At 38.2% G+C, this 24,205-nt stretch overlaps 1 protein-coding gene across 1 annotated transcript in view; it reads right to left on the minus strand.

The window, feature by feature from the left end:
- EHHADH (enoyl-CoA hydratase and 3-hydroxyacyl CoA dehydrogenase) overlaps positions 1-24,205 on the minus strand; it is a 45,884-nt gene that overhangs the window by 6,793 nt on the left and 14,886 nt on the right. Inside the window, exons 3-6 of the mRNA XM_019668987.1 lie at positions 22,300-22,472; positions 19,642-19,753; positions 10,362-10,466; positions 2,581-2,922 (exon numbers count right to left, since the gene is read on the minus strand). Of these exons, the coding sequence (XP_019524532.1) occupies positions 2,581-2,922; positions 10,362-10,466; positions 19,642-19,753; positions 22,300-22,472 (732 nt within the window). The remainder of the gene's footprint in view (positions 1-2,580; positions 2,923-10,361; positions 10,467-19,641; positions 19,754-22,299; positions 22,473-24,205) is intronic.

Genomic DNA, 24,205 nt, shown 5'->3' on the forward strand with positions numbered 1-24,205 from the left:
GGAGTCAAAAGTTCTACGTGGATTTTTGACTGCTCAGGGTGTTGGTTCCCCTAACCCCTGCGTTGTTCATGGGTCAACTGTGTAACTTTTCTTCTCACAACCTTGTGTGGTTCAAGATATTCAGCACTGTCAGATTAAAAAAAAAAATGCAGGTCCAAGCTTTTCACAGTTGGTTATTATGTTTTCATAAGTACATATTATATTTATACTGAATTTAGTTTCCTAATTTTTCCTCACACAGTCAGGGGCAAGAAATCCTGCTCCCCTACCAAAGTATTGCCCTTAACTGCCAAGGAATTAAATTTGATCAGGAACCTCTTCTATTGAGAGAAGTAGATAAAGAATAAGAGGTTTTTAAACTACTGGTTCTGCACTTTTTGGTCCACGGCAGCCTTCGCCCTTCCTGACAGCTGACCTGAGCTGAGACGCCTGGGCACAGGCTCCAGGAAGTGCACAGTTGGGATCATCGGGGTTGGGATTTTGTCAGGGGGCTCAGAAGAAGGGCAATCAATCACAGGCTTTGAGGACATTGACAAGAGAGAGTGGCTGAAGTTCTGACTCTAGAAATTGAAGTTGAATAGAGTAGAAGGTAAAGTAAGGGTTGCTACCAAGTAATGGATGCGGTTGGAGATATAAGATGCAGCTAAGATACATAAAAAGATACAAGGTTCTGGTGAAAAGGCAAGATTTCAAATGTCAGACGTGAAGAAATATCCAGGTGAAGTTCAGACCTATTAGTGAGGCCATAAATGTGGCTCACGGAAGTGAAGCGAGGCGAATGTCACCGGATCTGAGGAGGGAAAGGAAACTGAAGCACCAGGGCTCGATGAACTGTCCACACAGACAATGAAGACAATCAGGATGGCAGCATGATTGGGTCCAAACTGGATAGCTGTGAGCCAGGGAACCAAAATTTTCAGCAATCGAGGAAGAGCAATGACAGTAATTAGGAGGGACAGAGAGATAAGACCAGATGGCAGGACCACAAAAGAGAGTGTCCTGAAAGGAATAACTGTGTGAGAGAGGAATTAGGAAGTGACACTGAGACGCATGGAGCGTGGGAGAAGCAGTACCATTCTCTTGAGAGGGCTGCAGCAGAAGCAGATGCCCAGCGTGAGCCAGGTTCCAGGCAGGAAACACAGGAGGGAGCCATCAGTGAAGCAGATGAGGCTGTTGGCGAGTTCCTGAGGGCACCCGGCACAGCGGGAGACTGCATCACAAAGATGAGATGCAGGGCAGTGTGGGGATCAACACCAAGAAGGTGAAAATGACCAAACTCTCAGTTTATTTTTATCCACATTGTCTTCTGTATATTTAAAATGTTTTTTGTTTCAAATATTTTTCAGAACAATGTGGGCTATACTTTAAAAAAAAAATAACTTCAAACTTTTAAACATTGCATGCCAGATAAACCTGAAGTTTTTTTTTTAAAGGCTCACAAAAAAATAAAAATAAAGAAATAGGGAAACTCTCAAACAACGGTTAACCAAACAATACTGATAAACCTAAGTTTTCCTATTATTTTTCATTCATTATTCTTGGCTTGAAAGAATACAGGGAAGAAGAAACAAGTAAGTATACAAACAAGAGACAAATATTGGTGTTGCTGAAAGAATACAGAAAAAGGAGCACTCAGATTTCTTTATTATATTATTTATCTACCTCCTTAAAAAACCACAAGTGAGTAGAGTCACTGCTGGAAGGAGCACAGTGTGTTTGTATTAAAGACATACTATTTTCTTACCAAAACTTGACTGAGATAACAGACTAAGAAGACACAGAGTAGGCGCTTACCCTCCAAGCTGGTTTGCGTGCTAGAGAGCTTGGTGAGTGTTAAGAAAGTTGATAAGGAAATAAACAAGCTTAGAAAAAAAAGAAAAGAAAGAAAAGAAAGTTGACAAACTATGAACCTCTTCCCCCAAAAGATTGACATTGAGCTGAAACATATAACATTTCGCTCCCCATTTCACGGGGTTTAAAATCCATGAAAGAGCATTCATGAGTAAGACTAAGAGCAGTGAAGCTTAGGGAAGTGGCCCAAAAAAAGCCAATCAGAGAGCTAGCTCCTCAGGAAAGGAGACATTTGCTTAGGAAAATTCCTGGGGGGGGAAGTAGGGAAGCTCCTGTGTCAGGGTTCAGATGGATTTGAGGGTAGTGGTTTTGAACCAGGAGAAGTGAATGGTTCCAGGGACCAGGAAGACAGAGACTTCATTCCAAACACCTACCTATAAGAGTGATAGGTCACACCTTGAAACGGGTACTAATAATAATCATCGTTGGGAAATCCAGAAGTGAGAGATTCATACAGGGAAGAGTGAAAAATGCCCAGAGTCTGGATTCAGACAGACCTAGCATCAGACTCTCACACCACTTGTGTTCAGCTCCTTGTTGAAAAGGTCCGAGCCTCTAGGCCTCACATGTAAAATGAAGAGAGTTCATGGGCTGGGGTGAAAATTACGTAAGCTAATACATGTGATATATTTAGCATAAAGCCTGGCACCTGATAGCCCGAAGAAAATGGTAGTTGCACCTTTACATGTGCAGATTTGGAGAACGACATTAACTACCCCATGTGCTTACCAAGAACACCAACTGAAGAGATGGGCCGTGCCGATGCTGTTTTCCAGGGTGCTCCAGAGGAAACTGACCACTTAGTTACATTCCTCTCAGCCAAGAAAGCATACTGCAGGGCTCTCGCTTGCCCTGATTTCCGAAGGTACATGAACAGCTCCTCCTCCTTCTTGATGCCCACCTCATAGGGGTACTGTACGGCAGCCTGGACTGCACGGACACAAGTCTCCTGAGAAAGGCACCCAGGGTGCTGCTTCCGCATCTTCAGGAGGGCGTCACTGAAAATAGAGTCCATGTTGGGCAAGCTCTGAACTGGCTTGTTGCAGAGTCTACGGGATTCTAGAGATTGATCTGAAAGAAGTAAGCAAGAAAAGCAGATCTGGAAATGTTACTCATACTAAGGGAAAAATGAGTAAAGAATAATAACAATCTGTTCAAATTCAAAGTACTAAATTAAACACTATTCATCAAGATACTTAATGTAACACTCATACCAAAGTCCCTGACATCATTGCCACTTAGTTCCATAAGAATTTACAAGATCCAAAGCAATTTCAAGTTACCTAATTCAGGCACAAAAGCAGCATTTTTCTTTTATTCCAAGGCCAAGACAATTTTATAATAGAGTGAATATTAATCTGTCAGTCTGTTTAAGGAAAATAGTTCTGAGTTAATCACATATTAGATTCAAAGTAACTTTAACTCTATTCCTAATAGTAACAAAAACTTAAAAATACCAAGAAAATAGTATGATGTTGGTACAAGGATAGACATAAAAATCAGTGGAAGAGAACTGATTTTTAACACAGATGCTGAAACAATTCAATGAGAGAAAAAAGGAGTTTTTTCAATAAATGGTGCTGAGACAACTGGATAGCCACAAGCAAAAAAAAAATAAATAAACTTAGATCCTTATCTAGCACCACATAAAAAAAATTAACTCAAAATGGATAATTCTAAATTAAAGAATTAAAACTATAACCATTTCTAGAAGAAAACATAGGAAAAACCTTTGTGGTCTTGGGTTAGGCAAAGTGTTTTTAGCATGATCCATGAAGGAAAAATAAATCAATAAATTGGACTTCATCAAAATTAAAAACTTCTGTACTTCAAAGAACACCATTAAGAAAATGAAATGATAAGCCCTAGACTGGGGAAAAACATTTGCATGGTAGACAGAATAATGCCACACCCCACCCCCACCCCTGCAGCAAATGTCAAGTGTATGGAGGACCAAGTGGATGAGGGAAAACGGCTCAGCTGTCAGTATTTTGCTTAAACAGGGAGCTGGTGCAATCGACACTCACAACAGGCAGAGACTGGGATCCTTACAGCGACTCTCTGTCCTTGTGACATTGCCACTCTTCCCACCGTGATGAGTTGATTCTCAACACCACAGCACATATTACAGTTATCTGAGGAGTTTAAAAAGTTCAGATACCCAAGCCCCAAAATCTTTAAGGGTGGGGCCTAGGCATGAGTATTTTTTAAAAATTCAATTTGATTTTGAGGTGTAGCTTCTGGGAGGTCCAAGAGCAAAGCATTATGTCAGCCACTGTATGAAGGACAGCTACAGCTCCTGGCGAGTTTACCCTGGGCCAAAGATTGAAAAGGAAAGAGAATAGAAAGGAAAAAAAAAAAAAAAAGAGGAAGAGAACAAAAAAGTAAAAACAAACCCGGCTTAATGGTGTACAGTAAATATTGCTGATCAGCAATATCTTGTTATCCTGGGGATACTCAAAACCTCTCAGACTGCAGATGTGCATTCTGGGAGCTATCATGGCACTTGTCAAGAACAGCCTAGGGCCAAGCAAAGTACAACCACTGGAGAGTTTGGGATCAAGGCGCCATAACTGATGGTTTTTCCCTGTTCAATTTTCTATCCCTTTGTTGCTGTAGCTGTAAGTGAAGGATGTTACTCTTTAACAACTTTGGTTTATTACTACGAAATATATTCAGAATTTTCACAGCAACTTGTCTGTTCCCCTTCCCCTCTTTCCCCAGCGCTATTCCCCTCCCCCAATTCCCCAATAAAATCTTTAAAAAAAAAAAAGAATTTTCCCTTTAGGTCTACAGGTCTGATATTTTCAAAGTGTGTTTTGTATATGCTTGGTAGTTTTAAAGTCTTGGTAGTTTTAAAGTTGCTTAGCTGTACCAACATAATAAAAGAGGCCAGTGTGAACAGGTCAGCACCAGTATTCACTGCCCAGAAAAATGGAGAAGAACTAATTATTCAAATAAGCTTATAATTGAATTCTTTCCTTGACCCAATCACATTTTTTTCTTCATTCTTTGAGGTTTTCTAAGGCATAATATTCAAGTTTTGATTTTAAAAAAAGTGAATCGCGCTCCTAATAGGAAGAAAAGGAGGCAATTTTTTCCTATTTCCTTTCTGGTAAACTGACAGGAAGAGGTTTTCTCTCCCTCGGATAAAGAAAGATGCAACATGCCATTTGTAGAAATGGTTTCCTAAGACATAAAGGACTTTCTGTTCTCTAATTCTGATAAACAGTAAGCTGTGTCTGTCACAGGAGGTCTTCAAAGAACAGACAGAACCACTGCCCCTTTACAAGCTTCCTGGAGGTCACCCACAGAAGTTGGGTAGCATGTCAAAAGTAATTTAAATTTAGATATGTGCCTAGGCCTCCTATGTAAGGCAGGATCACTTTGCTCTTGTGAAACATGTTTATATAAATGTTCACAGAGAGTGAAAATAAATTACAAAGAGCAAAAGAGAAAATGAAGAGAAAGGCAGATAAAACCTCTAAGATTTTTTTTTAAACCACAAAATCAAAGTGAACAAATAGACCAATGTCTTTAGGCAGAATTAGAATTGTTAAAAATGGCTAACACAACCCAATGCAGTCACAGTACAGGACCAGGGTTCATTACAGGGACAAAAGCTGGGCATTAGGTTCCCGAGTTGAGGCTCCCGGTTGGATGTCCCCTGTGCTCATCTTTGAATAACAGTACACACTTTCAGCTTCCTGCCAGAAACATGCACGTGGGCACAAGGAGTTCTAACTCAGTTTAGGAAAAAGCAGGCTGCTGGCCAAATGCAAATGCAAATAAATAGCATTTTCCAGGACCCTCCCTCCCCAGTTTAGCCAAAGCAATCTGGTTTGGCCAAGTAATTCTGAATTGCTCTGCTAAATCTACTGCACTGCAGTAGTCTGAGAGGCTTCATATAACAAGAGCATTAAGATGCAAAAAGCTAATTAACTTTCACAGTTAACCCTCCAGGATACATGTTAAGTTTGTAGAGAAATTTGCAGCAACTTCCCAACTCACATTTTTAGATCCATTCTACAATCCCCTCCCACACATAACTGGTTCCAAAACTGCTGACTGCAATATTGCCCATTGGAAGTTCCCTTCTCTCGTTTCCTATTGGATGTGGAAACTAAATAAGTGTTCTTAATCTTTTCCTTTTGTTGTTTTTTTAAGTCAACATTTCAACCGTGGGGCTGGGAGTAGGGAAGAGGGTGGAAATAGGTTGAATTAATGTAACATTTTTACAAGTAGGAAAAGGAAACTTAAATTTTACATGTATTTTTAAAATTGAGATATAATTCACATATCATAAAAGTCATCGTATTAAACTTTACAATTCAGTAGTTTTTAGTCTATTCACAAGGTGTGCAACCATACATATATGTTTTTTTAACCACTCCTTTCATAACTGATTTATTAGTATCTTTAAGACTTCAGGTAGTGTTAGCATGCCAGGTGTAAAAAAGTCAAAACTAGGAAAAGTTATTTCCATTCTTACCCTTGTTCTTCTACATCAGTGGCTCTCAAAGTGTAGGCCCAAGAACACACAGCATCAGCATCACCTAAGAACTTGTTAGAGATGAAAATTCTTGGGCCCCACCCAGACACACCGAATCAGAAAGCAATGAGTGGGGTCCTACAGTCTGTTTTAACAAACCCTCCAAGTGATTCTGATGCACAGTAAAATTTGAGAACCATTGTTCTAGAGCAAGACAATTGTACTAGCTTCACATACCTATAGATTTGTAAATGCACACATATTTATTATTGATACATTTCAATATAAAGATATATTAATATGCTCTATAATAATTATCTGTTATGAAATATAAGTATCTATTTTTATAATCGAGTTTTGTGGAGCCTGTACTTTAAATCAACCCAGCCATTTTGTTCTGCCAAATAACCACATACTAGTAGCTACATTTAAAGGCAAAAAAAAAAAAGGAAAGCAGGGAAACATAAAAAGAAAGGAAAAGTACAAGACCTCAAGTGAAAATGAAAGGCAAACTAAATAAGCCTAGCTAAACTACATATTTGATAAGATAATAAATGGCTAATGTAGGTAAGATTTTTCTGAGCTAGTCCTTCGTTGATCTGCCCTATTTCTCTACCTTGTATCTCTAGCATTTATCTATTACAAAGCGTTACCCAGAAATCAAAGAATTACAAACAGTGAAACTCATTTAAAAAAGAAAAAGAAAGAAAGAGTCCAGTTCCAGAGTTTCCCATGGGATTCTAAGCCCCAAGTCCCAAAAGAGACACAGTGCAGCTGCACAGGTTGTAGCAAGAACAAAAAACTGGAGCCCAACCAGTGGAGCTTGTGGGGTCTCACAACAGAGCTTGAAACCAACTAATTTTGTTGAACATTTTCCTTTTATTGATAAAGCCGAACAAGTTGATTTGTTAAGACTAGCTTAGTTGAGACTAGAACCCAGGTCTCCTGACTACTAGTCCTGACTGCACCTCTGGTAGACTGCAGTCTACCAGACTGCACCTCTTCCATACCGGCCAAGCATCCCTTTTCCCTTTGGGTAAATTTAATACCTGAGATATTAGGAAAAGATAAACATTTCTTATTTAAAAAAAATCAAGAGTCTTCATTACCTACCACCCAAATACAACCACTGTTAAAAGTTTGGTTTTTTTCCTTATGCAACTATGTATATGAAGACATACACACATTTGTGCAATTTTCTGTCTGGCTGTTTTCTACTTAACTATTACATGTAAGCATTTTTCCAAGTTCTTCAACTTTATTAAAAAATGGAACTTTTAATGGCAGAATGGGATTGCTTCATTGAGATCTATCATCTTTTATGTAACAAATTCCCTAAAATTAGATATTTGAGTTGTTTCCGCTATTTTACAATGATAAATAAAGCTTCATTGGGTATCACTGTACACAAATCTTGTGTACTTCTGTAATTATTTCTCTACGATAAATTCCTAAGACTACAAATATTATGTCAAAAAGTATGAATAAGCCTTAATACATGATCGTCCAATTGCCCCCTAATGGGATGTGCTACAGTGTACTGTTACAGTGAGCTTATTTAAACTCAGTGTCACATATTATTTTTCTATCTTTTTCAATTTGCTTGGCAAAAATTGATGTCTTTTAAAGCACTAATGGTTTTTTCATTAATCATCAAGTTTAAAAAGCATTTAAGAATTAAGCACACACTTCCTATAGGACCCAGCAATGCTACTCTTAGGTACTTACCCAAGAGAAAGGGAAATATGTCTACAAAGACTTGTGTAGGCCCAAGTCTACAACCTAAATGTACATCAACTGATAAATAGATAAACAAATTGTGATATATCCATACTATGGATTACTATTCAGTAATAAAAAAATAAAATATTAATGCATAAAGCAACATGGATGAATCTCAAAAACATTATGCTAAGTGAAAGAAGTCAAACACAAAAGACTACATATTATATGTGTGATTCCATCTATATGAAATTCTAGAAAAACAAAACTATAATAACAGGAAACAGGTCGGTGCTTGTTTATGGCCAAGGGGCAGGGGAGAGAATCTACTGGAAAAAGACATGAGAATACTTTCTAGGGCGAGAGAACTATATCTTGATTGTGACAGTGGCCACACAACTGTAAACAATTACAAAAATTCATTACTCTCTACACTTAAAACGGGTGGTGTGTGTGTGTGTGTGTAAATTATACCTCAATAAAGCTAGAAAAAAATAAAAACAAAAGCAAAGATCATTTACGAAATTCTTTGGGTAAAACTAACTTATTTTCATTTTTGCATATTTCCTTTAAACTTTTGTCTGTATTCATACATATTCTATATAGCTATAATTATAGAATATATATAAATTTATATTTTAGGCATTTTTATACACAAATAATTTTACATGTTTCTACATAGTCTTCACGACTATAATTTCAAATAGCAGCTGTATACATAATACATAATTATGTACATAATACATAATTGTCCGAAACCCAGGCCATTTCTCTTCTGTTAACAGGTGAATTACCAAGTTGTAAAGCAGATGATTCCTCCTCAATATTTGGACGCCACCAAGTGGAAAAGCTGTGTAATGTTGCTGAGATTGAGTAGACCATTTTATAAACTTTATAAATAAAAAAAATTAATGCTGCAATTTTAAAATTTAAATTAATTTTAAACGTTAAATAAATTTTAAAAATGCAAAAAGACCATTTTATAAATCTAGTCGACCATAATCTCCTGAAGTAACTTAACTCTCAAATCTGAATCTAGGGAAATCAGTTAAGAAAAATAACTTCCTATTGAAATCAAGTCCTTTACAAACTAAAACCACGGATATAAATAATAGACATGAGTCTATTTAAGCCAAACCAAAAATAATTTAGGGACTTGCAAATGTAAATAGCCTTTGCTGTTGGCCAAGCAGGTGACTTTCAACAAAACAATAAGACCTCTCAGGAGGCACAATGGAACCAGTGATGAAAAAGTGGTGACGATTGTCTGCAAGGCCGAGAAAGACAGCAGGAAGCTCACTCCCATTTGGGGTAAAGACATGCTGATTCTCTTTATGAGTCACCAGTATTTTCTCCACACAGTCCTTGGCCTCTCCAGGTCCAGCTTTGACTGTTGCATTGAAACAGTAACTGGCTAGCGCCACAAAAAGAAAAATTATTTCAGGAAAGTGTTTGGTCCCTGCCAGAGTGGACAAAAGAATGACATTTTCAAAAGAATGCCTTTCAATGATACGGAGCCATTGCCTGCCACCAAGTCGGAAGATGAACACCCTGCTCTGCCTGTAATCCGGCATTCCTCCCAATTATTTTTTCTGACACTCTTTAACCCTTCTCCATCTTGCTGCCAACTTCCATAAATTGAAAAAGAACGGTTAAGAAAGAAAAGAAAAGAAAAACTCTAGGAGTGCCACTCCAAAGAAATCTTACAGGAATGTCATGAATCTATAAAATAAGAAACCAGTGAGAGAGAAAACAGCTCATTGAAACAGAACCACGGCTTTACTGTGGTAAATTTACTGTCTTTTATTTGCCGAAATGTTTGTTTTAATTTTAATTATATTTCTTAATAGATAATACATTCATTCAATAAAATTGCAAAAGGTACAGAAGAGTAAACAATGAAAAGTCTCCTTTGAACTGCGTCCCTGGCTGACCAGCCCCATTCCCAGAGACGACCATTAACCATTTCTTATGAATCCTAATGGAAATATTTTATACACACACACACACACACACACACACACACACACATATATGACATTCTCCCCATATAGACATTCAATTCCATTTCTTAGCATACCAGTGGTAAACCACTATACACAATGATGCTTTTTCCACTTAATAATACAATAAATCATGGTGTTCATACCATATCAATACACAGTTTCTCATTCATTTTAAAGCTGTATCATATTGCATCATATGGATATACCATAAGATATTTTAAAAGTTCCTTATTAAGATGGACATTTAGCTTGTCTCCACTCTTCTGCTATTTTTATTATTATCTTCTTACCTGAAAGTCTCTGGGCAAATTTGATTGCATCTCCAACAGGGTCTGAGTTTACAATTTTATCCAGAATACCCAGCTTGAGTGCTTCATCTGCCAAAATATGTCTTCCTAAAACAAAATGAAATAAGTCAAAGAACGATGTGAGATTAAAGCAAAAGCATTACTCTCTCTAGTAGAGAAGGGTATCTGTGCTGGATATACACATCTATTATTAAATGAAATAAATAACCACCACACTGACTGTAGTTAATAGAAAGATCACTGCAGAGGTAACCAGAAAACTTGGATTCGAGATCCAGCTCTATCTTTTACTATTTGTGTGATCACGAAGAACTGTATAGGACTACAATTTTCTTATTTGTAAATGGGAATAATTATGCGTACCTTAGTAATTCTGAGCATTAACTGAAAATAATATATTCTCTTTATATTCTATAAATCTCTATAGAAGCACTTTATAGATCTATATAATAAATATGAGATTATATAATGATAATAATAAAGGTAGTAGCAGCAGAGAGAGTAGAGGCAGTAGAATCTCTTATATCAGCATACACCAAGGGCTGTTGCTGTCTACAAAAAAAAAAAAAAAAGGAAGAAAAGGCAGTGTAGACAGGGGGAAAAAATTAAGTTATAATCAAAATTACACAAGACACTGAAATGGGGTCGACTTATGTCATCATTTAATTTTATTTCACTTCACTTCACTTTATTTTATTTTTGGCTATCCAGTATCTCAACCTCTTCCTTAGTTTGTGGAATCACTATTGTGTGAGCTTTGGAGCCCTAGTCCCTACTACAAAAGCTGAAAAGGAAAGACAAGTGTTCCTTCAGACCCATGGCAGGTAGAGTGTGTCCATGACAAAAGCTTGGCCAACGGAGTGCTCTATTGAGGGTTTTTAGTCTGGAATTAGTGACACTAAGCAGCAGCAACAGTTTACATCTCATTTCACAGGTGGCAACATCTAGTGTCTTGTAGTGGTGGTACTAGGAGCATCTAGTGCCCCGTATAGAACGGTAGCTCTAGAGAGTTATAGAAATTTGACACATTACTTGCTTTCTTGCCGATACCGTACATCCTGCCTTTTGAAAAGTGGTCATCAAATCAGTGGCAGTGGAAGTAATTCCAGTCTTTACTGCTCTTATAGATAGTGTTGGTGAATGCCATCTCTGAGACAAACCCTCCATTCCTGGTTCTTATTAGTGCTTCAAAGAGCTACATATGGGTTTTCTTGATCAAGTGTATAGTTCAATAATTTTTGGCAGGGGTCACTCTGTAACAGCAATATTTGGGTGGTTTTCTGGAAGTGCCTTTGAAAACAGGCTTCTAAATTTCCTCCTGGGGTGAGGACAGTGGTGGAGAATGTGTGGCTTCAGGGTCAAGTCTCCTCTGTAAAACTCACTTTGGTGAGAGGTGCTTGATTCAGCCTCCCCAAGTTAAGGTGGCCAAGTGGAAAAAAAATGGAAGGTGGAAACCTGGGTAATAAAAAGATCTTTGAAGCAACTAACCAGGGGAAACATGAGCTATCCACATGGTGGACTGAAAATTCCGTCAACTTTATTGGTTTCTTCTGGCCTGGATTTTACAAAAGCAAAGAAGTAGACAGATTACTACTCTTACAGAGTCAATGAGATTCCAGGTACTTTTATTTGTGTGAAGGACCTAATGACCCAGCTCTTTATATGCCACCCAAATCCTCAGGCTGAGATTTCAGCTTATTTTTTCATGTGCTGCCCTCAGTGTAGACAACGACCCCAGTCCAATGGGCTCTAATAAGAGCCCTATCTAGAACTACTATAAAGAGACCCTGGAGCAACTGAAGCTGAAACTTCTCTTTTCCACCCTGGGTGATCTCAATTTTTTTTCCAATTTTCTTCATGGCTTCTTTTCCAACCTTTAGAAAAAATTTTCTACATGGAACTCTTTCCAGATGTCATTTTAAAATGCCCCTAAAATTGTACAGAGTACTTAAAAAGATAGGTGTATGATTCTAATGTTAGCTTTCTTCTAATTCACTGTGACCTTTCCTATGCAAATCAAAATTCATCATATTCTTAGTGTTTTTACCTCTTCTCTTCATCATGTTAAAAATATGGTATTTCTACAAGCAGCAGTATTTTGGAAAAGGCCAATTCTAGTTCACTTCATTTATTTTTGTCAAAGAAGCCAGATTTCTCCCAAGATATTCTTGCCTTTCAGGCTTAATACAGAAAACAGGGCCACAAAATTCCTCAGTGTTCGCCCACATGCTTTAATTTCTATAAACTTTGGAATATAAAGACTCATTCACACTCGAGTTGACCCTTGAACAACAGGGTTTGAACTTGCAGGTCCATTTATGTGTGGATTTTTTTTCAATAAATTACAGTACTGTAAATGTATTTTCTCTTATTTTCTTTTTCTAGCTTATTTTATCATAAGAATATAATACATAACACATGTAACGTAGAAAATATGTATTCATCGACTATTTACGTTATTGGTAAGGCTTCGATCAACAGTAGGCTATTAGTAGTTAAGCTTAGGGGGAGTCAAAAGTTATATTAATACATGGATTTTTGACCGTGTGGGGGTGGGTGCCCCTAACCCCTATGTTCTTCAAAAGTCAAGTGCATTATGATTTCCCTCTATATCTTATGCTTCTTTGCTTCCTTCCTATTTTGTCTTTTGCAGAATAAACTATCTCATGAGCTTTGAATTTTCATAGTATGTTGAATTGCAAGCATCCTCTTATAAATTCTACATTAGATACTTAAAGTAGCTCATATTCTTAAATGTGTACTTTATCAGACCACCATAAATTATAACAATTTCTAATTAATTGACTGGCGACAAGAAATTTAATACTTTTTAGTTTTTCTAACTCCCCTTTCTTACTCTACAGGAGTAGGAATTTAGATCATGTATACACAGTTTTGTATTGGGGTTTCTGTGTCAAAACACGAATTTCAATTAACAGCTCTCAAACTTTTTAGTCTTAGGATCCCTTTGCATTCTTAAAAATTATGGAGGACTGCAAAGAGCTTTTGTTTATGTGGGTCATTTCTATTAATATTTATTGTATTAGAAATTAAAACTGAGAATTTCTACAATGTTTCTTTATTAAATCGCTTTAAAATAGTATGATAGGGGCCGGCTGAGTGGCTCAGTTGGTTAAGAGCTCACTCAAGAGTGCGAGCTCTGAGCAACAGGGTCACCGGTTTGATTCCCGAGCTGAGCTGCCACTGAGCTGCCAACAAGTGGCAGGATGGCTCAGAAAAAAAAAAAAAAAAAAAAGTATGATAAACCTATGACATGTTAATATAAATTAATTTTTATGCAAAATAACTATGTTCAAATTTTTTTAAATTTAGTGAGTTAAGTATCATTGTTTTATATTTTTGCAAATTTCTTTCATGTCTGGCTTAATAGAAGGCAGCTGAATTTGCATATCTGCTTCTGCATTCAATATGTTCTGATATCACATGGTATATAATAACCTCTGGAAAATTCCGCTGTACACTTGTGAGAGAACGAGAGTGGGAAAGGCAAGTAATGTCCTATTATTTGAAAACAGTTCTGACTTCATAGTGGTCTGAGGAATACCCAGCATTCCCTGAATCATACTTTAAGAACTCCTGATTGAGGTGATCATTTTAAAGACTATTGTATAGTATCCTAGTTTCTGAATGCTCCACAGATTTTACATTTGTTTGTGGCTAGAGTAATTTTAGTTATTTTGAAAGCAGCCTTTTGTTGTGTGTTGTTTTTAGCCTGTGGAAGCTTGCATGGTTTTATTTCCTGCAAGTTTAAAGTCTTTACCAAAATAGATCAGGGCATTAATATCTCATGTTTTCACAGAAAAAATTGTGTGCTTGCTAAAATACAATCTCTGATTCTAGTTTCTTACTGAAGAGTTTCTTCTATTTTTTCCTTTGATTACTTCTCACCTTTTTGCTTCATGCTTTGGAAGCTCTTATTATTCATAGCAGAGACCTCTATTATATACCTTCCATGTCTGCTGCCTTCATTTACATTTTATGAATCTTTTTGTGAAGTTCTTCTGAATTCTATAAATGTGTCTGTCCTCCATTTTGCTGATTCAGTTTTCTGTTCTATCATGTCTTCTTTTTATTGCTTCAAAAAGAAGTAGATTTAGCTAATGTTTTGATTTTAAACAGAGTGTTCTTTTTTAATAAATAAACTGTTTTTTAATTTAGAATATTGTGAATTTTCTAAAATTTTTGTTTAATGTGTTTCAGCAGAGTCACATTTATGTTTCATTTTTCTTCTGTCACAATATTTTCATAGGTTTTAGGTTTTGGGTTTAGTTTTAAGATTTTGGTTTGTCTGGCTTTTTGTTTTTGTTTTGGTCATGGAATGGTATGTGCAGATATTTATTATTGCTGCCTGGGAGCTCTGGGTACTAAAACTCACCGAGAACATCTTGTCCAAATATACAGGAAATCCACCTGGACCTAATTCTGAAAGGCAAGCAGGATAAAGGTGCCACTTCCAATGTCTCCCCCAATATTCTGAGTAATAAAAGGTATCTCATCAAAGCCTAGGACCCTGGGGGCCACCATGAATGATCATAAAGAATCTCAGCAGGGCTGGGGCAAAGCTCTAAGAGAATAGAGCAGAGGCTTTCTATGCTGTTCAGTGAACAAGGAGGACAGGACCTAGAAAGTAAGAGCAGAAAGAAGGAAGAGGAGGCACTGTCGTTCTTGTCACCTGATTGGACAGAGAACACCAGGGAGTGAACTGCAATGTGCTCAAGCATATCGTTTGTGGTTGCTGCTAAAGATTCAGGCATTTTCAGGAGGAAAGTTAAGGGAATTGTGGAGAAGCAATAATTAGTGCTGTCGTTGCTCCACTTTCCAGAATTCTCTCTCTTATGGATTTCAGAAGATCAGAAAACATTAGCTATTTACTTATTAGTTTAATCCAAATCTACTTACTTATTAATTTCCTATGGGGTTAGTTCCTGCAATACTGGTGTTTTTTCCCCTCATTCACATTAGTAGGGAATCTTTAACTTTCAGTAACAATTAATTGTAACATCCTTTCTTATAAAGTTTTTTTTCCAAACCGCAAAGCAAGATTCCTAATATCATCATTATTATCAGCTACTGTATTAGTTTCCTATTGCTGGTATAACACATTACGATACAGATAGTATCTTAAAATAATACATATTTGTTAGTTTAGGATGTCAGCAGTCTAAAACAGGTCAGCAGAACTGTGTTCCTTCTGGAGGCTTTAAGAGAGAATCTCTTCTCTTGTCTTTTCCAGCCTCTAGAGGCTGCCTACATTTCTTGGCTTGTGGCCTTTTCCTCCATCTTTAAAGTCAGCCATGTACAATAGTATCCTCTCTTCTCTCTGACCTCTTGCCTCTGTCTTCTAAGGACCCTTGTGATAAATTGGGCCCACCTGGAAAATTCAGGATAATCTCCATTTCAAGAGTCTTAATTTAATCACGTTAGTCTCTTTTGAATGTAAGGTAACATATTCATTCACAGGTTCTGGGGATTAGGGCATTGAAATCTTTGGGGGCTGTTATTCTGCTTTCCACACTTAGCCATTTATAAAATGTCTTCTATAGGACAGAAGCATGTCATGTAATCTCATTAGCTCTTAAAATCACTATGTGATTGTTTTACTAATGAGAAAAAAGAGGCTGAGAGGAGTTCAGAAGACCTCTCTCCTAAACTCCAGACCAGTCTATCCAATTATCTACTTGACATCGCCACTTGGATGTCTCATAAGCCTCTCAAATTTAACACATCCAAAACTAAGCTCTTGTGATTCCTTCCTACAACCTGCTTTACCCGCAGAAATCCCCGTCTCAGTAATGGCACCATCCTTCCAGCTGCTTAGGCCATTAGAATCATCCCTGACTCTCCTCTTCCTCTCACACCTGATCTGTCATAAAATCCTGTTGGCTCTACCTTCAAAATATATCCAGAATTTGACCATGTCTCTCCATTTACATTGCTATCACCAGGTCCAAGCTCCCATCATCTCTTCCTTGGATTATGACAGCACCCTTCTAACTAGTCTTCCTATGTCTGCCTTTACCCTTAATATATTTTCAACAACCAGAGTGATCTCTTAAAAACATAAGTGAGAACATGTTATTCCTCTGCTCTAAACACTTCAATCCCTTTCAACTTCACTCATTCAAAAAACCCCCCCAGAAGTTCTTTCTATAATCGTCAAGACTCTACATGATGTGACTTCACCCCCTATTACACTTCCCTTTACTTCACTCCAGCTACATTGACCTTCTTGCTTTTCTTTGAACCTTCCAAGTGTAAGTGTACCCCTGCCTCAGGGCTTTGCATTTGCTATTTTCTTCCTGTGAAACATCGTCCTTAAAATATTAGCATAATATGCTTCCTTATCTCTTTCAGGTCTTTCCTAGCTGCCTTACCTAAAATGTTACCCACCCCTATCCGTAACATTTCACATTCCCCCTTTCTGCTTTGTTTTCCCCTTAGCACTTATCTCCATCCAGCCTGCTATATATATTAGGTAGTTGTATTTCTGAGAACACAGCTGTGGTAGCCAGTCCCTAAAGCGACCCCCAGTGAGTTTGGCCTCTTGGTGTTCAAGCCTCCTCCCACAATGAATAGGAGCACATGTATAATCAATAGGATAGTTCAGAAAAGATGGCATGTGACTCCAAAACTAGGACATAAAAGACATTACAGCTTTCACCTTGCTCTCTTTTGCATCACTCTAGAGCAGCAGTTCTCAACCTTTCACAGGGATTGCCTAAGACCATCAGAAAACACATATTTTCGATGGTCTTAGGAACCGAGACATCACTCCTCTATCCGTCTCCAGGCCCACATGCAGATACGCCCACATACGAGTACCCCGCGACTCCTGTGAAAAGATCGTTGAACCCCCAAAGGGGTCGCGACCCACAGGTTGAGAACCGTTGCTCTAGAGGAAGCCAGATTCCTCTAGACATGTTGTGAAGACACTCAGGCAACTCTGTGGAGAGGTAGATGTGGAGAGGAAATGAAGCCTCCTGCCAACAGTCAGCACCAACTAGCCATCCATGTGAGTGAGCCATCTTAGAAGTATATCCTCCACCCCTAATCAAGTTTTCAAATGTTTTGACTAGAACCTCATGAGAAACCCTAGCTAGAACCCAAATAAACTGCTCCCAAATTCCTGATCCACAGAAACTAGGAGAGAAAAAAATACTGCCAATCAAGCCATGACTCATAATGACTGTAAGAGGCATCCTGATTAAAAGATGTGGAAAAAACTGTGCATTGAATTGATGAAATATAATATGATTATTGTCATTGTTGTTTTCTCCATATAATCTTCATGAAGGCAGGGTTTTTGTTGGTTTGGTTCGCTACTATAGGCCCAATAACTAGAACAGGGCCCAGCACATGAGAGAAGACGAATTATAGTTGCTAGATGAATGAATACAAATTAACTTGCGCAAGGCATATTTATTTATTTATTTATTTATTTATTTATTTTTAAGATTTTTATTGGGGAATTGGGGGATGAGAACAGCGCTGGGGAATTGGGAGAAGTGGAACAGACAAGTTGTTGTCATCTTGTTCCTCAGTCTAGTTGTGGAGGACGTTGCTTCACTGGCCCAAGTTAGCACCATCATTGCGCTCTTCCCGGGCGAGGCAGATCAGTCGCCGGCTTCTGGACTGCCGCTCACTGAGGCTGCTGGCTGCTGGCTACACACGGTAGCCAATGGCAAACCCACTGCAGCAGGGGCTGCAGCCTACGCCGTCGCCGGCGACTCACGGCAGCCCAGCTCCAGGTTGAGTTATTGTTCAGCATTTTAGCTGTAGAGGGCAGTGTCACTGGCTCTCTATGTGGGATTCGAACTGGGGCCCTCTGGTGTCCCAAGCCAGCTCTTAACCAATGCGCCACTCGGCTGGCCCGCAAGGCATATTGTTTAAATGTGGTAGAGTTGGTCTTCAAACTCAGGTCTTTGATTCTGAAGCATGTACTCTTTTTTTAAAGATTTTTATTGGGGAATTGGGGGATAGGAACAGCACTGGGGAATTGGGGGAAGGGGAACAGACAAGTTGCTGTCCTTTTGTTCTTCAGTCTAGTTGTGGAGGATGTTGCTGGCACCATCATTGCGCTCTTCCTGGGTGAGGCAGATCAGTCGCTGGCTTCTGGACGGCCGCTCACGGCGGCTGCTGGCCACTCACACTGGCTGCCGGCTACACATGGTAGCCCATGGCAACCCACTGCAGCAGGGGACTGCAGCCTATGTCGTCGCTGGCGACCCACGGCAGCCCAGCTCCAGGTTGTGCAGCATCTTAGCTGTAGAGGGCAGTGTCACTGGCCCTCATATGTGGGATCCGACCCGGGGCCCTCTAGCTTCCCAAGCCAGCTCTTAACAACGCACCACTCAGCCGGCCGCATGTACTCTTTTTATTGCCAGTTCTTCAGGATATAGTCTATTACCAAGATCCTCAGTTTATTTTTACTCAATTCTCTTCTTTAACTAAGAAGACAGGTATGGGGATAATAATAAATAGCTGAAACTTATGAAGTTACTATGTCTAGGACTATTCTAAGTACATTGTATGCATTAACTAATCCAGTCTTCACCACACTGTATAAGTATATGGTAGGTACTATTATTATCCATATTTATGAAGTAACTAAGGCACAGAAAGGTAAAGTGACTGACCCAAGGTCTCATAATTATTTATACCAGTTTTCAGTAAATAGTTGCATATGTTCTTTTCTCCAACTTTACCTCATCTGGAAATATCTCTATATGTCTTATGGTATTTGGTAAAACCTAATTATTTTCTAGTGTTGCATTGTTCACATTCCCTATTGAAAGAGAACATCTTCATATTTGTAGCAAATATCTTAATACTTGGGAAATGAAAAATTCAGTCATTTCCACATTAAAACTTGAAACCATTCCTTGAAACTTCTGGTTTTAATTCTTGTTTATATTACAATTTGTAAATTAGATCAGAATATGATGCACTCTATGTGAACACCAGTGTCTATGAGTAGACACTTGAGCTATAATAAAACCCTAAACGTGATTAGCACTTTGTATACTTTTTTAGAAGGCACTCACATTGATCTTCATGTTAACATTTGAGAAGCTCTCAGGGAACATATTCTTTCCATTTTGTAGACAAGAACACTGACAATCAAAAAAGTTAAAGTATCCTTTTAAGATCATATAGGTCAAGAATGGTCAAGCCAGTTTTCTAAATCCTAGTCCAGCTCCTCACATTGGTCTAAACAGCTGTTGGTACGGTTTGTACTGACCTGAGGTAATTAAGTCAAGTGCAGCAGGAACTCCAATGAGTCTGGGAAGAAGCTGGGTTCCTCTTGCACCAGGAAGGAGTCCTATTCTGACTTCTGGGAAGCCAACTTGAGCCTATCAAAATTTGAAGACATGAAGGTTATTACAATGAGATGATATGTAGAGTCAAGGCAAGCATTATCTGGGATTTCCCAAATTCTCGAAAACATTGTCTTATAGGACTAAGATCCAAGATGGCAGAGTAGATAAACTCTATGCTTGCGTCATCCAGTGAACACATCAAAATTACAACTAAATTATACAACAATCAACCTGGAGAACCAACTGAAGTCTAACTGAACAGAAGTTTTATATCTAAGAATATAAAGAAGAAACCACATCAAGACTGGTAGGAGGGGTAGAGACGAGAAATGGGCTATTCCCAAACCCACGTGTGGTGGTCGAAAATCAAGAGCTATCTCAGCCATAGAGGGTGCCCCACGAAGGAGCGAGGTACCCCAGCCCCTCACACCAGGCTCCACAGCCCAGAGTACTGGTGCCAGGAAGAGGAACCCCCACAACTCCTGACTATGAAAAACAGTGGGGATTCCAACCGTCCAAGTGGAATGAAAGGCTGCGGGAAACCCCGAGATCCTCTTAAAGGGCATGCACAGGCACTCACCTGGGCTTCGGTGGAGAGACAGTGAGTCTGGGGGTGTCAGAGACTCACGGAGAGAGACTGAGTTGTGTAACTTCAGGAAGAGGACTGGAGAAACAGTCCCCATTTTCCTGGTGTGGGGCCCTACTCCCATGTAGCCGGCATATGGGTGCCATCTTTCCTGGTTGAGCTGCCCCCACAGTCCAAATCTGAATCTGATTGCTCTAAGTGAGCTCTGCTGCTCCACCCTTCTGTCCCACTGAGACCCTACCCTGCCTGAACCAACTTGCGAACATTGGCTTTCTTAGTGGCTAAACCTTACAGGAGCCAGCAGGTGGCAGCAGTGTCCCGGCTTTTTGCGGAGCTACACCAGACCTGGTACTGGTGGCAGCCATCCTTGGTTCACAGTGTGGCCTCTCCCAGGCGCCTCCAGTTATAGCACAAGCAGCAACAAACCATGGATCACTTTGTAGCTCCTACCAGGTACTCCCTGACCAGTCACAGGCAGTGGTTGACCTGGGCCTGCACCGGAGCCCCTCCCTAGAGGACTCTGTATGTTGATACTTGGAGATTGGCTTCAGACCACAGCAGAGCACCACCCAATTAGCCCCACAAGCGGTACACCCGAAGGGCAGTCTCAACAGGCACTCCTATGTTCACTGCAGCACTATGTACCACAGCCAAGATAGGGAAGCAACCCAAATGCCCATCAATAGACGAATGGATAAAGAAGATATGGTACATATACACAATGGAATACTACTCGGGCATAAAAAAGAATGAAATCTTACCATTTGCAACAACATAGATGGACCTAGAGTGTTTTATGCTAAGTTAAGTAAGTCAGACTGAGAAAGACAAATACCATATGATCTCACTTACATGTGGGATCTAAAGAACAAAATAAACGAACAAACAAAACAGAAACAGACTCATGCAGAGAACAAGCTGATGGTTGCCAGAGGAGAGGGTTGGCAGGGAGCTGGGTAAAAAAGGTGAAGGGATTAAGAAATACAAATTGGAAGTTACAAAATAATCTTGGGGATGTAAAGTACAGCATAGAGAATATAATCAATAATGTTGCAACAACTATGTATAGTGCCAGGTGGGCACTAGACTAATTGGGGGGATCACTACATAAATTATATAAACGTCTAACCACTATTCAGTACACCTGAAAATAATATAAAATAATATTGAATGTCAACTGTAACTGAAAAAATATATATATATATTTTTAATTACATAGAAAAAAGGCCAGCACAAAATAAAATCAAATGTTAATAGTGCTTATTTCTGAACTGCAAGTTTATGGTGATTTTACTTTACATCTTTATACTTTCCTGTATATTCTAGTCTATTACAATGATAACTATTATCTTTATCATTAGAATACTATATTACTTACAAAAATGTTACCATTATAAGATTGGTATTCTACATAGTAGCCTAAATTAAATCTACTTCCAGAAATAAATGGATTTATTAGTTGTGTGCTCTTTTCCAATAGGAATGCTTCTTCTTAGGTACTGATAATTATAAGGGACCATAAAACTTAAATCTTCGAGATAGGAAAATAAAAGTTTAAATAGGAATGCATACTCAGAGGTGATAATCAAAATATTTAATACTTCCTAATGTATGAACATGTCTCAGTGAAATCTGATTTGGGCCATTGTACTGGAGCAGATCCTAGGGCCCTCCACTGACCCAAGAGTTCCACTTTAGTTGGTGGTTTATGGGGTGATCCAAGGGCTAGTGTTAGGAGAAGCAAAGGGACAGTCAGGAGGCTCAGGGTAGCAGCTATTTAACAACGAGGATAGATGTATGTTAACATTTTAACAATCAGTACCACTGAACTGGTACATAATAGCTGAGCACCAGTGCTAGAGATACGCAAGAGTTGTCAACCAGTAAGCTAACCATTTGAAAATGATCACCTCTGATGTTTATGACTATATTTTAAGCTTGCCCTAAAGAAAAACCCCACACACCAAGTCCCATAAGTAGCCTCAGCTGTTACCTCCGCATGGGCAATCCTATAGTGACAGCCCAGGGCTATCTCTAGTCCCCCTCCTAAGGCCACGCCTTGGATAGCTGCCACCACAGGCTTCTCATTTCTCTGTATTTCATCTACTACATCTCCCAGTGAGAAGTTAGAAGTAACAGGAGCGCTGAAGCCACGGATATCAGCACCTATGGACATAGAGACAAGGAAAACAGTTGATAAAGACATGGGCTTTATTATGTAACAATAAGGTACCAGATAACTCTTACGGAATCTCAGACCTCTTTGGACCCATGAAACACTTCATCCTTTGGGTGGAGACACAGTAAAGAAACAAATAACCTGGAAAATGTAGATCAATGTGAAAGAAAATCCTCAAATGTTTGTCAGGAATCCTGTAATCTTCTAAAAGCTGTGATTCCATGTGCTAGGTAGCAATTCTACCTTTAGAAAAATTAAAAAGATCAGAAAAGGGAAATAGAGATTCTCCTACCACGACCATTATTCTGAGATTGAGTCAGCCTCTTCCATTTTTTTCTATGATACTGCTCACCAAACCTACTCACAGCAATTTCGAGCTGTTATTTTTGTTAAGGGTGTGAGTTATTACAATATAAAATCACAGGGTAAAATGTATGCATATCTATGAGTTATATGTTAATCAACCAGCTTAGAATTATGTTTTTGTGACAGATTTTTTTGTGATCAATAACAGTAAAAACACTTATTGCTTTTCCTAATTATAAAAATATCATGCATTATGGAAATTTTGAAAAATATGCAAAATTATAAAGAACCTAAAAATCACCCCAAATATCACCAAACAGATAACAATGTAGCATTTGATAAATTCTTAGTTTTTTCCCAATGCAAATGTATAAATGGCTTTGGGACCTTGAATAAGTTATTTAACCTTTTGTCTCAATACCTATCTAAATGACTGATGTCAGAATTAAGTGCAAGTTTACTATAATATATATATTTTAGTAATATTGAGAGCATTCTGTAATATCATTTTTTATATTTTATTTTTTCACATAACATTACACATAGTGAGCTTTCCCCCATAACATTGTATTTCTCTAAAATATTAAGCTTCATACAAGTTAAAAAGTTAAAATAATCATTTCATGTTCAGCCTAATTGTCTTTTTTTGTCTTTGATTCCTGTACCTCATCTAACATCAATTGAGGGATTATGTTTTTTTCTCACTAAACCATCATATTTTACACTCTGGCCTATTATTATTATTATGTTGTTGTTGTTGTTATTATTATTATTATTATAATTATTGTTTAGGTTCCTTTGGTTCTAGCTAAACAAGATAAATTTCAATTTGAATCTCAGGCCTATCATTCCTGTAACTTTAGATTAAAATGGTTTTCCATGTAATAATACCAATTAACATTTATTGGATAAATACATGAGGCACAGTGCTAAGTTATCTCATGTAACTTTCTTAAAACCTAGATTAAGTAGTGTAACTCTCCCCATTATACAGGTAGGGAAGTTAAGGTTTTAAGATGTTAAGTGACTGGTTCAGACATATGACTAGCAACTGGTAACATAAGGGTTTCAACTCAGGCAGTTTGACTATATACCACATTCTTAAATTTTACACTACATTCTTCTCCTTGCAGCATAAGGTTAGTATTATTATCCCAGTTGTACAGAAACTAAGGCACAGACAAAGGTATAGTGATTTCACTTTCCAACTCTTCATTTCTGGCATATAGAAATGCAATCAATTTTTGGATATTGATTTTCATATCCAGTAAAACTGCCAAATTCTTATTAACCCTAATAATTTTCCAATAGATTACCTTTAATTTTTCTATAGACACTATCATATCTTCTGGATAATGAAGTTTGTTTCTTTCTTGCCAATCCTTATACATTTTATTTCTTTCCTTTTTTTTTT

Source organism: Hipposideros armiger, unplaced genomic scaffold, assembly GCF_001890085.2.
Source record: "Hipposideros armiger isolate ML-2016 unplaced genomic scaffold, ASM189008v1 scaffold_14, whole genome shotgun sequence".
Classification (NCBI taxonomy): Eukaryota; Metazoa; Chordata; class Mammalia; order Chiroptera; family Hipposideridae; genus Hipposideros; species Hipposideros armiger.